At 38.7% G+C, this 15,991-nt stretch overlaps 1 protein-coding gene across 1 annotated transcript in view; it reads left to right on the top strand.

Annotated features, from left to right (window-relative positions):
• The window catches only part of Ankrd31 (ankyrin repeat domain 31), a 158,760-nt gene that overhangs the window by 92,148 nt on the left and 50,621 nt on the right, over window positions 1-15,991 (top strand). Inside the window, exons 17-18 of the mRNA XM_036207173.1 lie at window positions 4,879-5,022; window positions 5,824-5,957. Of these exons, the coding sequence (XP_036063066.1) occupies window positions 4,879-5,022; window positions 5,824-5,957 (278 nt within the window). The remainder of the gene's footprint in view (window positions 1-4,878; window positions 5,023-5,823; window positions 5,958-15,991) is intronic.

Genomic DNA, 15,991 nt, shown 5'->3' on the forward strand with positions numbered 1-15,991 from the left:
CAACTAGCCACCAGTTAGCAACAAAGGCCAGGCGGTGGTGGCACACACCATTAATCCCAGGGTCCGGGAGGCAGAGGCAGATAGATCAAGATTGATCCAGTCTAAAAGAGAAACAGCCAGGCAGTGGTGGCTCACACTTTTGATCCCAGCACTAGGGAGGTGGAGAAAGGAATATAAGGTGGGTGGATATAGGATCTCAGTGCATTCAGTCTGACGATTTGTTAGAGGTAAGAAGTCTCTCTAGTGGTTGGCTGCTTTGCTTCTCTGATCTTTCAGCATTTACCCTGATATCTGACTCTAGGTTTTTATGAAGACCAATTAGGATTCATGCTATACCCACTACCTTAGATGATTTACACTTAACAAATTAGTATCTGTCTGTCTTTCTTTGTATTTTTCCAATAAAGAATTGTGAGTGCACAAAAGGAGTATGTTTTATGTTTGTGTGGATGTCATTAGAAAACACTCGTGAAGGGACTGGGGTGGTGACTCAGTGGATAATGGTACATGCTTTGCAAGCATGAAGACCTGAGTTGGAAGCACTGGAACCAATGTAAATATCTGAGCATGACTGCACTTGTGTGTAACTTAGTAGCATCAGGCATAGAGATAGGCAGGTCTTAGGAATTTACTGGTCAGCCAGTCTAGCCATTGGAGAGCTTCTGGTTTGATGAGAAACCCTGTCAAGGCAGTAAGGCAAAAGTCGATAGAGACAAACACCCTGTACTACTCTGTCACCTGTAGGAATGTGCACATCAGCATGCATGCAACACACACACACACACACACACACACACACACACACACACACGACAATAGCCCTGAAGATATTACAATCTATATAATTCAACCCATTTTATAGAGAATAATCTTTTTTATTTTTATTCTTTACATAAGTAGCATCCCGACTGCAGTTTCCTCTACCTCCACTCTTCCTAGGCCCCTCCCACCCACCTTCCTCTCACCCCCTTGGATCCATTCCTCCATTTCCCTTAAAAACAAAAACAAAAACAAAAACAAAAGCAAAAACAGGCCTCCTAGGGGTATCAGCCAAACATAACAAATTACAATAAGACTAGGCACAAAGGGTAGCTAGACAGGGTGACCCAGTAGGAAGATACGGGTCACAAGAGCAGGCAAAAGCACCAGAGACTTCTCCCACTCCCATTGTTCTGAATCCCACAGGAACACCAAGCTATACAACCATAAAGTACATGCAGATAACCTAGCTCAAATCCATACATGGTCCACGATTTTCACTTCAGTTTCTGTGAGCCCCGCTTAGTTGATGCTGTGGGTCATGTTCTCAGGATGTCCTCTACCCTCTGGTTCCTAGAATCCTTCTTCCTCCTCTCTTCTGTGGGGTTCCCCTGGCATTGCCTAGTGTTTAGCTATGGGTCTCTGCATCTGCTCCCATTAGTTGCTGGATGATGACTTCTGATTACAACTGGGTTAGGCCCCAGTCTATGAGTATATAGCAGAATATCATTGGGAATCATTTCATTGAGTTTTGGGGGTTTTCTGTTGTTGTTGGCTTGTGTTTGTTTATTTGGTTGGTTGGTTTGGTTTTTGTTGTTGTTTTGTTTGTTCTTTTGCCAGTCATTTTTGGTCCTGAATTGGATCTCTGGGCTTCCCAGTCTCTGGTTCATGGCCATCCGTGCAGTGTCAGGCATGTGGGTGGGCCTTGTGGTGTGGGCCTCAAGTTGGACTAGTCATTGGTTGGCCTCTCACAAGTTCTGTGCCCCATTACCCCAGGTCATCTTGCAGACAGGGGTTTGGTGGCTGGGTTGGTGTCCCAGTTCACTGCTGGAGGCCTTGCCTGGTTAAAGAAGATGGCCAGTTCTGGCTCTGTGTCCCCATTACTAGATTTAGGTGGGGTCGCTCTCATAGATTCCAGAGTTTCCACTGCATTGGTTTCTCCGTCACTCCCCAGGTGTCCCCCAACCCAGTCATTTCTCCAATTATTCTCTCCCTCCCGCCACCCTCCCCCTGTCTGGACCCTCCTGTTTCCATTCCCACCTGCCCCCAATCCACCCACAAAATCTATTTCCCCTTCCCTGGGAAATCCATGTGTCCCCACTTGAGCCCTCCTTGTTACTTAGCCTTTCTGGGACTGTGGATTATAGCATGACAGCTAATATCCACTTATAAGTGAGAAAATACCGTATTTGTCTTTCTGGGTGTGAGTTACCTCACTCAGGATGATTTTTTTCTAGTTCTGTCCATTTTGCCTACAAATTTCATGTTGTCATTTTTAACATTGTGTAAATATATATGCCACATTTTCTCTATCCATTCTTCAATTGAAAGATTTATTTATTATGGATATAGTGTTCTGTCTGCATGTATGCCTGCAGGCCAGAAGAGGGCACCAGATCTCATTATGGATGGTTGTGAGCCACCATGTGGTTGCTGGGAATTGAACTCAGGACCTCTGGAAGAGCAGCTAGTGTTCTTAACTGCTGAGCCATCTCTCCAGCCCTGAGATAATTATCTTTTGTCTGTTACCTTAAAATGGTGTGTTTGGTTGCTGGTGTTTAGCAAATACAGTAGGAAGGGTCTCATGCTTAATGCAGTGGCCCTCTAACTTTAGCTTGCACCAGAATCACCCAGTCAGCTTGTTAAAATGCGGATTGCCCAGGCTTGCTCTCAGAGAGTCTGCTTCAGTAAGTGAGTTGACAGTATCACAAACTTAGTAGTTTGTTTGTTTGTTTTTCAAGACAGGGTTTCTCTGTATAGCTTTGTGCCTATCCTGGAACTCACTCTGTAGCCCAGGCTGGCCTTGAACTCACAGAGATCCACCTGGCTCTGCCTCCCAAGTGCTGGGATTAAAGGCATGCGCCACCACCACCCAGCACAAACTTAGTTTTTTAAAGCAATGCACATTTGTCTCCCCAGTGTCGTAGATCAGGAACTAAGCACCACTTTGTCAGGTCCTTTGACAGTAATTTTGATAGGGCTTCAGTAGAGGTGCTATTTGGGACTGGCTCTCACCTGCAGCCTGGACAAGGAAAGGACTTTCAAAATCATGTGACAGAGGAAACAGTTCTGTGGATTGGTGGGCATCTTCAGTTTCTTGCTGAATGGGCTTTTCCAATATAGTTTCCTCTTCAGAAAATGCAACCTGAAGGCAAGAAAGTGAGTCTGTAGGAAGATAGCAAGTGACCTCATCAAAGAAATTAATATTACACTTTTAACAGTGTTGAAATGTTCTTTTGGTTAGAGGAAAATTATTCAAGGGGGAGAGAATTACATAAAACCACAAAGATCAGAAGCTGGAAATCCATAAGAGGAGGCTTTAGAGTTTGCTCTCCAGGTTTGAGCTGGAGAACCTGCCTTTGTAGCAAATTTACTAAGTGGTACTAACACTATTGATGTAATGAATATTCTTTTGTTTCTTACCCTGACTCTCTGATTTGTTTTTATGTCAGTTTCCATCTTCTCTGATGTGTTTCATGCAGAAAATAAACCTCTAGGTTCCTGGATTTGGGGTGGGTGTTTAAGATAAAGTGAGTGGTTGCCAGTCAATTCAGAGTTGGAGAAGGGAGCTCAGAGTCCCAGCTTTACTCTAGGTAAGCTCTCAGTTGGTTTTCCAGGGTCCACACATCTTTCTTCCAGGGTAACTGATGACTCCAGGCACTGACTGCCTGGGGTCAGATAGCCTTTTTTCCCCATGATTCTCCTTGCAGGCTATCCTACACTCTGCTAAGGCAATTCATTCTTCATCAGTGACTTCCAACTCTCCTGTTCCATATCTGTTGAAATTTATCCTCTGTTCTTTCTTCCTGTATTTTCTTTGATAGTTAAAAAAAAAAGTGCCCATCACTGCAGTGTAGCAGAGTATGGGAAGGAAACAAGGAAAAACATGATCTGTTCATTGGTTTTAGTTCCAACTTAATCTTTCTAACTTACACTGCAAAGAAAAGACTTTAAAGGGACTTTTTGGAAAATGATGTTGTACTGAATTTTCTATGAAAGAAAAACAGAACCTTAAAGGCCAGCTTGCTAGTTGGCACCATGTGTGGTAGAACACACATTGAGAAACAGCTGTGGGAAGAGGGAATCCGTTCTGGTTTTGAGATAGAATTTTACTATGTAGCCCAGATTGACCTAGAACTCAAGATTCTGCTGCCTCAGCCTCCCGACCGAGTGTTGGGATTCCAGGCATGCACTAATACACATATTCTGAAAGAATCTCCATCATACCAGAACTGGGCTATCTTAAGGAAAAATGTATCCTGTTATTAAAGGACAGCTGAGAGTGAGCTAACCACAGACCGAAGCAGTTTGTTTTAACCAGTGTCTGACTGACTGGTTGCTAGAATGAATGCAAACCACTGTGATTTCTTCTCAAGGTAGGATTTCAACCAAAAGCAGCGAACAGTTTTCCCAGTCCATTGATATATGCCTAAGAAATCAAGATACAGTTTTAAAAAGAAATTATTCCTTTATAACTCACCTAGTGTGAACTAATTCTGAAAATTAACAGATGTGTTCCCTTGAAGGAGGCAACTAGTAAAATGATATATGGAATCCAGTAGGCCATATGAATTTTATCATTAAACCTTTCCAGTGTCAAGAGTTTTATCTATTATATACCTTTTGCACACGTAAATATAATCAGTTTACAAGATTATTAACCAGTTCTCTCAAACTGTGCTCCTATGACTTAACCCCCCATGATGATAGACTCTTACTGAAATTTGACCTAAGATAAACACTTTCTCTTCCTTAAAACAAAATACAATGTTACACTTGTTTATTGTATTACATCCTGTTTAGAGTATTATGAGGAAGTAGATCTGTATTTTCTAAGGTCCTTTATAACAATGAGCATTTTGCACAAATAAGTATTTGCTTTGCTTGATATGGTTACAGAGGCAAAGACAGCTGGAATCAAGAAGAGAAATGCCAAAGGACAGAGCCAGCTCCACGTGGCTTCCAGAGGAGGAAATCTGTCCCTAGTGAAAGTTCTGATAGAGTCTAGAGCATATGTGAATCTAAAAGATAATGCAGATTTGGGTCCCTTTAATTGTCTGTGTTTTTAATTAGAACTCACTGAAGTACTATCTTTTCCTTTGCCCCCAATTTTGATGCTGGCTGATAATTAACTTTGAAGTGTATTTTAATGCTATATTTGATTTTGGTGAATAATAAGATTTGTCACTGTTTAAATAGCTGTCTTATTTGAAACACTTCTTATAAATGAGAACATTGAGAAGGGTGCACAGAATGGGGGTAGAAGGGGTTAGTCAGGCTTTTCATTGGCAGCCTTAATCCCATTCCCCAACTTGGGAGAAAATGCAAAATGTCCCAGCTTCCTGTCTATTCTTCTCTCCCTGTTCCCTTTACATGACTCCCTCCTTTCCTGTTTTTTCCTTCTTATTCTAAAAAATTGATTTTATGACATTTTGATGTACATAAAATAATCTCATGTAAATAATTAAAGAGGGAAATGCCAAGGTCTACTGAGTCCAATGCCACTTTAAATAGAAATGTAGCAGTGCAGACCTAGGCTATGAAAGTTAGCTACTGTCAGACCTGAGCTGGAGCAAGGTGAAATGATTAGCATTTACCTTGTTTCTGTTTTGGTACTTCATTCAACAGTATTTAGGAAGAGATTACTTTTTTCCCAAAATGAAGCCTGGGTGTTTTAAAGCAGTACTTTTTAATACTATTTCTTGTTCAGTACTTAGTACATGTACATATATTTCAATAGAGTTATTGAGTCCACTAACACAAGACCCCATTAAAATAAAGATACTGCATGAATCTCAGTAGGTATGGAACAGCTTTATTATTTTTCCTTTTTATCTTTTTCAGGTTGGACACCCCTTCCTGAGGCATCTAGTGAGGGATTTACTGATGAGTTATTAAAAGCTGGTGCAAATGTAAACTCTGAAAATGTAGATGGAATGCTGCCTTTACATGGTGCTGCTGAGCGGAATCATTTAAAGGTAATTGTGCTTGTCAAATTAGGTTTTTATTTTCTTAGGAAAATGAGTGAAAAATAAAGATATTTTAAAGTAAAAACTAAAGTGATTGCTTATACTAATAAATGATTTTAAAGTTTGCTAAAATTATGCATGAAGATAGAATGTTGTGTGTGGATTAGAAAATCAGTAAATATTATAATAGATTATTTTTATATTGCGTATCATATATGGCATGTAGGTCATAAGAAAGCATGATATAAATCTTAATTTTATTTTTAGTTGTCTAAAGTGATTTCCACAAATGGTCTAATATTAATGACAATGTATATGACAATTATTTTTGTGTGTGAGATGAGACCTTAGCATGTTGACTGACACTGGCCTCAAACGTAGAATGCCAGGAGGCAGCATGAGCTCCCACCCACCAGAGGTATTCTTCTCTAACCTGCACGTCCCAGTCGTTTTGAGAGGAACGTGTGAAGTGATTGCTGTTTGGAGGTTTGTTGTTGAGTCCTTTACTTTTCTCTACCAGGCAGTACAGTAAACATCTCAGGACATTAAAAGGCCGTTGTTTCAGTGATCCGCTATTTCAGAAATTGACCTTAAAACTTAAGAGATTCAGGGGGCTGGAGAGATGGCTCAGCGGTTAGGAGCACCAACTGCTCTTCCAGAGGTCCTGAGTTCAATTCCCAGCAACCACATGGTGGCTCACAACCATCTGTAATGAGATCTGGCACCCTCTTCTGTATACATAATAAATAAATAAATCTTTAAAAAAAAAACAAAAAAAAACCTTAGCTTTGTTTCACTGTTTTCTCCTTCAGAATTGCACAGTCCAGGATGCTATTACCAGCTCCAAATGTGCCCTTAGGTGGCCCTGCTGTCGGGATGACACTACTTCCTGCCTGAGAAGGAAAATGAGGAAGTCACCTGTTTTCAGTCCTTTTCTCACCTGCCTCCCACCCCAAATAAAAACATGCTATACTTTAAGGGGGGGGGGGTCTAGAAGGTTTTTAATTATTATTACTCTGTATGTATGAGTATTTTACCTGCATCTAGTGTGTGTGCACCACATCCATGCAGTACCCCCAGAGAGGCCAGAGGAGGACGTCAGATCCCCTGGAACAGGAGTAACTGACAGGTGCTGGCTGCCATGTCCTTGCTCGCAATCTACCTGGATCTTCAGGAAGAGTAGCCAGTGCTAAAGCACTGAGATATCTCTCCAGCTCCCCAACACAAGAGTTTTAACAGTTCCTTTCTCCTCCTCTCCTCCTCCTCTCCATCTACCTCCTTTTTCTCTTTTTCTTCTTTTCTCTTTGACAAATCTAGCGGGGAGGAATGATAATATTACCAAAAGTAACATGGGGCTTAGGACATGGCTCAGTCAGAAGACACGTGCAGGCCTGGGTTCAGTCCCCAGAACCCACGGTGCAAAAACCCAGTGTCAGGGAAGTGGGGATAGGCAGTTCTCTGGGGCTCACTGACCAGACAGCCTTGCCTTACCAGTAAGCACTGGATTCCAGTGAGAGACTGCCTCAAAAACAAGGTACAAGACTTCCAATGGATGGTGTCTGAGGTTGACCTCTGGCCTAGATATTCACATGCACACATGTGCCCTCACATTCACCCACACATACATGTGTACACGCGCGCGCACACACACACACACACACACACACACACGGACACACACACACACACGGACACACACGGACACACACAGACACGTACACAAATTTTTGGGAACTCTCTTGAGTACTTATATATGTCTGTATGTTAGGAGAGCCTAGTGATAATAACTTTGTAAAATGCCCCATGCTATTTCAGTCTATGTGTGTCATAGATTACTAAATTTAATATTTACAGAGAAGAGATGTGAACTAGTGATTAAGATAAGGGCTAGGTAGATAGGCTTCTTTTGGCAGAATTCTTTGGACTTTAGGGTATTTAAAATAACAAAGAATGAAGAAATTCTCAAGAATAAAAGGTTTTACAAGATCTGGCTAGATAGCCCAAAGTAGCTTGAAGCTGTGTTTCCTTGCCTCAGCCAATCAAATGTTGGAATTGTAAGTGTGTGCTGCCATGTCAGGATGATCTGTTTATTTACTTGTTTGTTTGTTTGTTTTTAAATGCTGAGTATTAGGCCATTGCACATGTGTGTGAATGTATATGAATATGAAAATATGTGTGTCTGATTTCCTGTGTCCGTCAACAGACATGGGTTCTTTACATATATCTCCTTCATTGTGAGTAATGTTGCATGACTATGTGAGTATAAAGACCTCTGAAATGGTGGCTTTACTCCATTCATATATTTGCAGGGATGGGATTGATGTGTTAGGAAACTCCAAACTCTGTAATTGCTATATTCATTTATGCCCATCAGCAATATACAGGTGTTCTCTGTATTTTCACACTGGTGATACATTATCTTTTGTCATTCTGATGGCAGGGATGGTATGGTAAAATAACTTTGGAAGTGGAGGTGATTCCTTCTCTTCAGTCTTTGGGAGAGCTTGTGAGGGATTGGTCTTTATTCTTTTTAAAAGGTTTTATAGAATAGTAGTGAGGCAGTTGGTCCTAAGCTTTCTCCCCCCCCCCCTTTTTTTGTTTTGGTTTGTTTTGGTTTGGTTTTTGGTTTTTTGAGACAGGGTTTCTCTGTGTTGTTTTGGTGGCTGTCCTGGAACTCACTCTGTAGACCAGGCTGGCCTCAAACTCACAGAGATCCCCCTGACTCTGCCTCCCAAATGCTGGGATTAAAGACGTGTGCCACCACTGCCTGGCAAGCTTTCTTTTATCATTAACTTAATATCTTTTCACTTTGTCAGAGTGTTGAGGTTTTTGATTTTCATGAACTGATTGTGGTATATGATATCTCTTGTAATCAAACCTACTTCTTCCAGGTTATCCAATTAGCATGTAAGTGGACACAGTAGTTTCTTGTGGCCATTTTATTTCTGTGGTATCAGTTGTATTATCTCCTTTTTCACGTCTTATATTATCTATTTTGATGCAAAACACAGCTTTCACTCCAGGGAAACAGTTTATTCAGAATCAGATACACATGACCATGTAACAGAAGCATGGATTCAGTTTGCCCAAATAACATGGTACATTATGGAAGTGGTTACATGAACTCTTATAGTCACAGAGTAAAATTGTAAACCAAAGCATTTACCAAATACAATGCTGGGGACATCAGATTGGTGGGTTGTAACTAAATAAGGAAAACTCTGTTATGAGATTTAAATGTTATCTGATGACATTCTCAGCCCTGGGGCTGGTAGAAATTAGTGGCCGGCTAACAGTACATTCCAAGTGTTTTACCAGACTGTCAAAAAGATGTTAGTCAACGTAATATACGTGTGTGTGTGTGTGTGTGTGTGTGTGTGTGTGTGTGTGTGTGTAATGCATGTGTAAGTTTCCTGTGAAGCCCAATGCAATGTACAGTGAGTATATACAGTGAAAAGGGGATGTTAGCTGGGATACGGGTGAACAGTCAATTTAAAGGAACTGAAGGTAGACCAGTATGGTTTTATCTCTGGATCTGCAACATTCTCATTCTCCAAGACCATAGAATTCCAAATAGGCATGGCTTTTTTTTTCTAGGAACTTCACTTTACATGTACTTCAGCTTGCCAGTTTTGTTAGTCTTAAAACAAAAGAAAGCACTGTTTTCCTGAACATTTTTGTTTTTTTCTCTCATCTCTGTTTTCCTGTGTTCTGAGTTTTTGTTATTTCTGTTAATTTGGGGACTGGTTTGTTCTTTTATTTATAGTTCCCTGATGTTTAAACTTAGTTTATTTAAACTACTTTCTTTTCAAGATAGATGTTTGTTTTTTAAAGATTTATTTGTTTATTTATTATGTATACAGTGTTCTGCCTGCACGTATGTCTGTAGGCCAGAAGAGGGAGCCAGATCTCATTACAGATGGTTGTGAGCCACCATGTGGTTGCTGGGAATTGAACTCAGGACCTCTGGAAGAGCAGTCAGTGCTCTTAACCACTGAGCCATCTCTCCAGCCCCGGTAGATGTTTATTGCTGTATTCTTTCCTTCTTAAGTCTGTTTTTACTTGTTTCTCAATTTTTGGTATTTTTGTATCATTTTTCATTTTTCTCATGTTGCATTAATTTCCCTATTAATTTTTTGGCACTTTGGTTGCTCAGAAAATTACTATTTAATTTTCACATATTGTACATTTTATATTTCCCTTTTTCCCTTTGAGACAGGGTCTCACTATACAGCCTTGGCTGGCCTAGAACTCAGAGAGGTCCCCTTGCTTCTGCTCCGAGTGCTAGGATTAAAGGTGTGTGCCAGTTTTTGATATTGACTTCTAGTTTCATGTTGTGGTTGAAAATAATAGTTGAGATGATACAAGAATTTATCAATCTTAAATTTCTTAGCACTAGTTTTGTAGTCTAATATATTATCTATTCTGGAGTATGTTTTTATGTTTTACGTAAAAATATATATTTTGCTGCTTTGGGCTAAATGTTTTGTTTATTATTTGCCTATTAGGCCAATTTGATCTAAGGGGTAGTTCAAGTCTGCTGTTCCCTTGCTCATATGTCAACACAATCAGTTAATTATTGATAAAGAGGTCTTGATGTCTACTCTTATGAGCATATTGCTATCAGTTTGCTAATACTTGCTTTATGTATGTGCTGTGATGTTTGCATTTATACCTACAACTCTGACAGGCTGTTATTTATCCTTTTGATCTCTTGCCACAGTTGCCTTTTAAACTATGTATTTGATATCTCAAATACAAGTACAGCTGCGCTTGTCAGCTTTGACTTTCCACTTCCAGGATCACTTTTGCCATCTCTTCACTTTTAGCCCATGATATAAAGGCTTAAAGTTAAAATGAGTTTTTTTAAATCTATTTTCCCATTCTATATCTTTTGTTGGATAATTAGTTCTATTTACGCTTAAGCCAACTATTTATAAGTAAGTTCTTATTATTGACATTTTGGTTTGGGTTTTGTTATTTCTGGCTGTTTTGGAGTTTTTCCTTTTTTTCTCTTTCTCTATGATTGGTGATTTTATCTAATGGTATAATTTGATTAACCTCACATTCTCTTTTGTTTTTCTACCATTTCAAAACCATATATTCTTTTTTTGGTCAGGAAAATATTATGTATTTATATAAGTAAAATTAACTTATCATCATTATAAAACAGAGATTATATTAATTTTTTAAATGCAAGCCCAAGTAGCTACAAAGGACCTTGTATTTACTGACTGAGCGGAACTAGCTGTCAAGCATAAAACAGGAATCTTTATTACCACCCCTTTTTGAGATTTCCTTTATTTTATGTGTGTTAGTGTTTTGCCTTGCATGTGTGTCTGTGTATCATATACATGCAGTGCCCATGGTGGCCAGACGAGGGCATCAAATCTTCTAGAATTGGAGTTACAGTTAGGTATATATCTTAGTTTTCTTTTGTTGGTTGTGAGCCTAGACTTCAGCAGCTGAGCCATCTCTCCATCCTTATCTTAATTTTTTTAGACAATTAATATGGAACACAAACTTTTTGAAATAAGCAAGGGCTAAGAGAATTCATTTCCTATATTGTTGCATGAGACTGAATAGATGGTTCCATATTAAGAGCACTGGCTACACCTTCCAAAGGACCTGGGTACCCACATGGCAGCTCACAGCCATCTGTAACTCCAGTTCCAAGGTATCAGATGCCCTATATGGCCTCTGAGGGCACTGTATGCATATGGTACATAGATACAGCAAAAAACTAGTACACATCAAAAATAATATGCAGCAAAATACCCATATGTGTACAATAAAATAATTTTTAATGTTAGGAATTGTTAAAATAATCTAGAAGAAAGATTATACTTAAAGGAAATTCAGATTTATAAAAGAATGTGATAATTTTACATGTTATAATTATATAGATTTAAAAAACAATTTTTTCACTTTATAAATATCTTTAAAAGAAAAATTAAATGCTTGGAATAGAATAATACCACACTGTAGAACTAATATATTCAAATAAAATGAAAGATAAGAGTAGCCAAAATAAATAGGTAGTGAGAAATTGAAATAGACTATTTTAACATTTATATCATAACGGAAATGATTTACTATTTGAAAACATGGGGACAACTTAAAAAGATATCATTGAAAAAGCACCAAGGCATGGTGGCTTCTGTCCCCTTCATCAAGCTGTTAGGAAAGGAGGAGGAAGGGAAGAGATGTTTGCTGTAGCAGCAGGAGGTAGACAGTGCTCCCTTGTTTGTGCTGGTGTTTAGTATAGACCGCTCTGCAACACCACCATGTGATTTGGTTTCCCCTCAGCTAGACTGTCTGAATAACAGAAGCAACCAGACTTGCTAATTACAATTTCCAATGTAAACGATCCAGTCACTGACAGCTTTCTATCACGAATACTTGAAATGAATTGTCTTATAAAGAGAAAACCTTTATTGGTTTATGGTATCAGAGATTTTAGTCTGCAATTGATTGGCCTTTCTGCTTTCGGCCTGTGCTGTATAGAATAGTGGCAGAAAGCACATGGGTAAGCAAAGCAAAAGAGAGGAAAAGACATGTTGCATATGTTCCCAGTGACTGCAAGATTTCCCACCAGTACTGGAGTTTCTACTACCTCTCAATGCCGAGGTAAGAAAGCCTTTAACCCATGAGTCTTTAGGGAACATTCCAAATTTAAACCATAGCACCACTTCAGTGAGATGGTAGAAAACTGCAGATTGGATAAAGAAGCAAAACCCAGCAGAATGTGGTCTGTAAGAAGCTTACTTCAGTTATAAAGACACAGATGGGACCAAAGCAAAATTATAGGAAAGATACACTCCACAAATAATAAAAGAAGTCATAGCTCTGGCAGTGTGTAACCAAGCAGATTTCACAGCAAGTGCTATTTCTAGGATATAGACATTTCATAATGATAAAAGAACGATTTACCAAGAAGATATTTCAGTTCTGAAAGCATGTGACACAATAATTAAATTGCAAGTGCATGAAGAAAACCTACCAGAATTGAAATGAAGTTGTAAAAAATACATAGTCATAGCTGGAGACTGCAGTTCTTCTAATAAATGATTTGGATATAGAAATTTTGAACATTTCAACTTAGTCATTATTTGATATTTATTGATGATGTCATTTGTAACACTGTGCATTCTTTTTGAGTGCTCGTAGAATATTCACCAGTATAGACCATAGATGCAGACTATGAAATTAGTTTTAATAAGTTTAAAAGACTTTAAATCATGCAAATTATATTCTCTAATCAAAATAAAATGCAAGTATGTACTAATGATTTTTCTATTGCTGTGATAAAACACCATGACCCAAAAGAAACTTAGAGGAGAATAGAGTTCATTTGGGCTCCTGGTTTTGGGGACTTAGTACAGCATTGCAGGGAAGTCATGGTGGCAGACCAGGAATCTAGATGTCCACACTTTAGTCTACACTAGAAGAGGGGCAAGGCTACCAACCCTCAATGCTCCAGCCCTAGTGACATATTTCCTCCAGCAAAACTCCACCTCCTAATGGTGCCGACCACCTGGGGACCAAGTGTTCAAATGCATGAGCATGTGGGGGACATTTATTATTCAAACACCACACAATCTTGATAAAAGTTGTAAGCTTTTCAGATACTTAGGAATGTAAACATATGCTTCTAAATAACCAGTAGTACACAGAATAAATGGCAGAGGATTCATAAACTATTTTACTGACTTAACACAATATATAAAAATTACGTGATGTAACTTGTAGGCGGAGTTTTTTGTCAGGACTGTATTCTGCTCTGTTCTGCCAGCTGCTTCCCAAACAACTATTCAGAAGCTTAATATTAATTATAAATGCTTGGCCAATAACTCAGGCTTATTACTAACTAGCTCTTACAACTTAAATTAACCCATTTCTATTAACCTACATTCTCCCACATGGTATTACCTCTCTTTCTTCTTGCAACCCCTGTTTCCTCTCTGTGTATGGCTGGTGGCTCCTCTGACTCCACCCTTCTTCTTTGTGTTCTCTAGTGTGCAGGTCCTGCCTAACCTCTACCTGTCCAGTTCTTGGCCAGTCAGCTTCTTTATTAACCCAATCACAGTGACATATACTCACACAATATAGAGGAATATTCCACAGTAACTAAAGCAGTTGTTAGATGTAGGTATAGAACTTACTTATTTATGAGACAGAGTCTCATGTATTCCAGGATGGCGTCTAACTTGCTTATAGCTGAGGATGACCTTGAACTCTAGATTCTCCTACCTTTACCTCACAAGTGTGTTCCATCTCACCCAGTTAATATTGGGGTATTGAATCCAGAGTTTCATGCATGATAGGGAGTGCTCACTAAATAAAGTCACATACCCAGTGCTATGAAATCTAGAATTTTAAATTTTTATAACTTCAAATTTTGCATTACCAAGAAAGAAAAAAACTTGAGTGACTTTAGATTCCTCTTAAAGAAACTTAAAAAAAAAAAGACCAAAGTAAATAAAGACAATAGAATTAGTGAAACACAAAACAAACTATAAAATTAGCAAAAGGAAAGCTTATTCTCTGAGAAAGTGTTTTTCCTGGCCAGATTTTAAACATGACAGACATCAAAAGGCTAGTAAGGGACTATTGTCAAAATCTTATGTTAATAAGTTTAACAACTTAAATAAAATACACTGTAGTGACACAAACTACCAAAGCTTACAAACAAGAATTCAAATAATCCTTATAACCCTACATCTGGAGAAAATGAATTTGTATTACAAACAAAACAAAACAAAATGAAAACCCAATCCCTCACAGCAGTGGGGACAAAAACTGCCCCCAGTTAAGAACCACTGAGTTTTATATACAAATCAATTGAACAGAATATAGCATGTAGAAATGTGGTCAGCTGATTTTTGACACTGATACAAAGGTGAGTTGGATAAAGAGTTGAAATCTTTAGATTCCTGTTTGCACTTTTTGTTTGTTTGTTTGTTTGGGTTTTTTTTTTTTTTTTTGCCAGAGCTGAGGATTTTTGACACTGATACAAAGGTGAGTTGGATAAAAAGTTGAAATCTTTAGATTCCTGTTTGCACTTTTTTTTTTTTTTTTTTTTTTTTTTTTTTTTGCCAGAGCTGAGGATCGAACCCAGGGCCTTGTACTTGCTAGGCAAGCGCGCTACCACTGAGCTAAATCCCCAACCCTGTGTTTTCACATTTTTAAAAGCCTTTCACTGTATAGAAATTAACTTAAAATGGGTCATAAGCTAAATGAAAGAGTTAATTAAGACAACCTCCTAAAAATAATAGAAGAAAAATTGATTTTCAGATAGGCAAATATATCATAAATAAGCATGAGCTTTAATGGCTGACTTTGGTAAGTTAGACTATGAAAATTAAAAACATTCTTCAAAGACATGAGCAAAATGAAAGAACAAGACTGTCAGATTAAGAGAAGCTGTATCTTCTAAGTCACTATATTTACAATAAGTGGTCATTTCTGCTGGCTCAGTGGCTTCTAAATGTCTTCTTCACCTTTGTATCTGTATAAGCAGAAAGATAAAGACCTATTGTCACATAGTGGCCTCCATTTTACCCAAATTCTGACCATATTTTTACCATCAGATGTTCCTCATAGTTTGAGTTACTGGCTTCTCTGTGCAAGTAGGATCGCTGGCTGTTAGACAGCTTGACTCATACTTAATCTGATTGTTAGCTGTTCTTAATTTTGGTCAATTACAGACTTAATTATGACACACAGCTTCTTGCACATTTTTTATTTTATTTTATGTGTGACTGAGTGTATATGTGTACCACATGTAGGAGCCTATGGAAGTCAGATGGATCCCCTGGAACTAGAGCTACGACACTTGTGAGCCACCATGCTAACATGCAACTTTCTGTTTTAGTTTGGATTAATTTTTATTACATCCATTTATTCATGTGTGGGCACTTGTAGGGTACTTACAGCATGTGCAGAAGTCCAAGGGCAACCCGTGGTAGTAGATCCCATGTATCAAACTTAAGTCATCAGGTTTGACAGCAAGTACCTTTCGGCACTGAGCCAACTTTCTA

The sequence above is a fragment of the Onychomys torridus genome, chromosome 15 (genome assembly GCF_903995425.1).
Source record: "Onychomys torridus chromosome 15, mOncTor1.1, whole genome shotgun sequence".
Taxonomy (NCBI): Eukaryota; Metazoa; Chordata; class Mammalia; order Rodentia; family Cricetidae; genus Onychomys; species Onychomys torridus.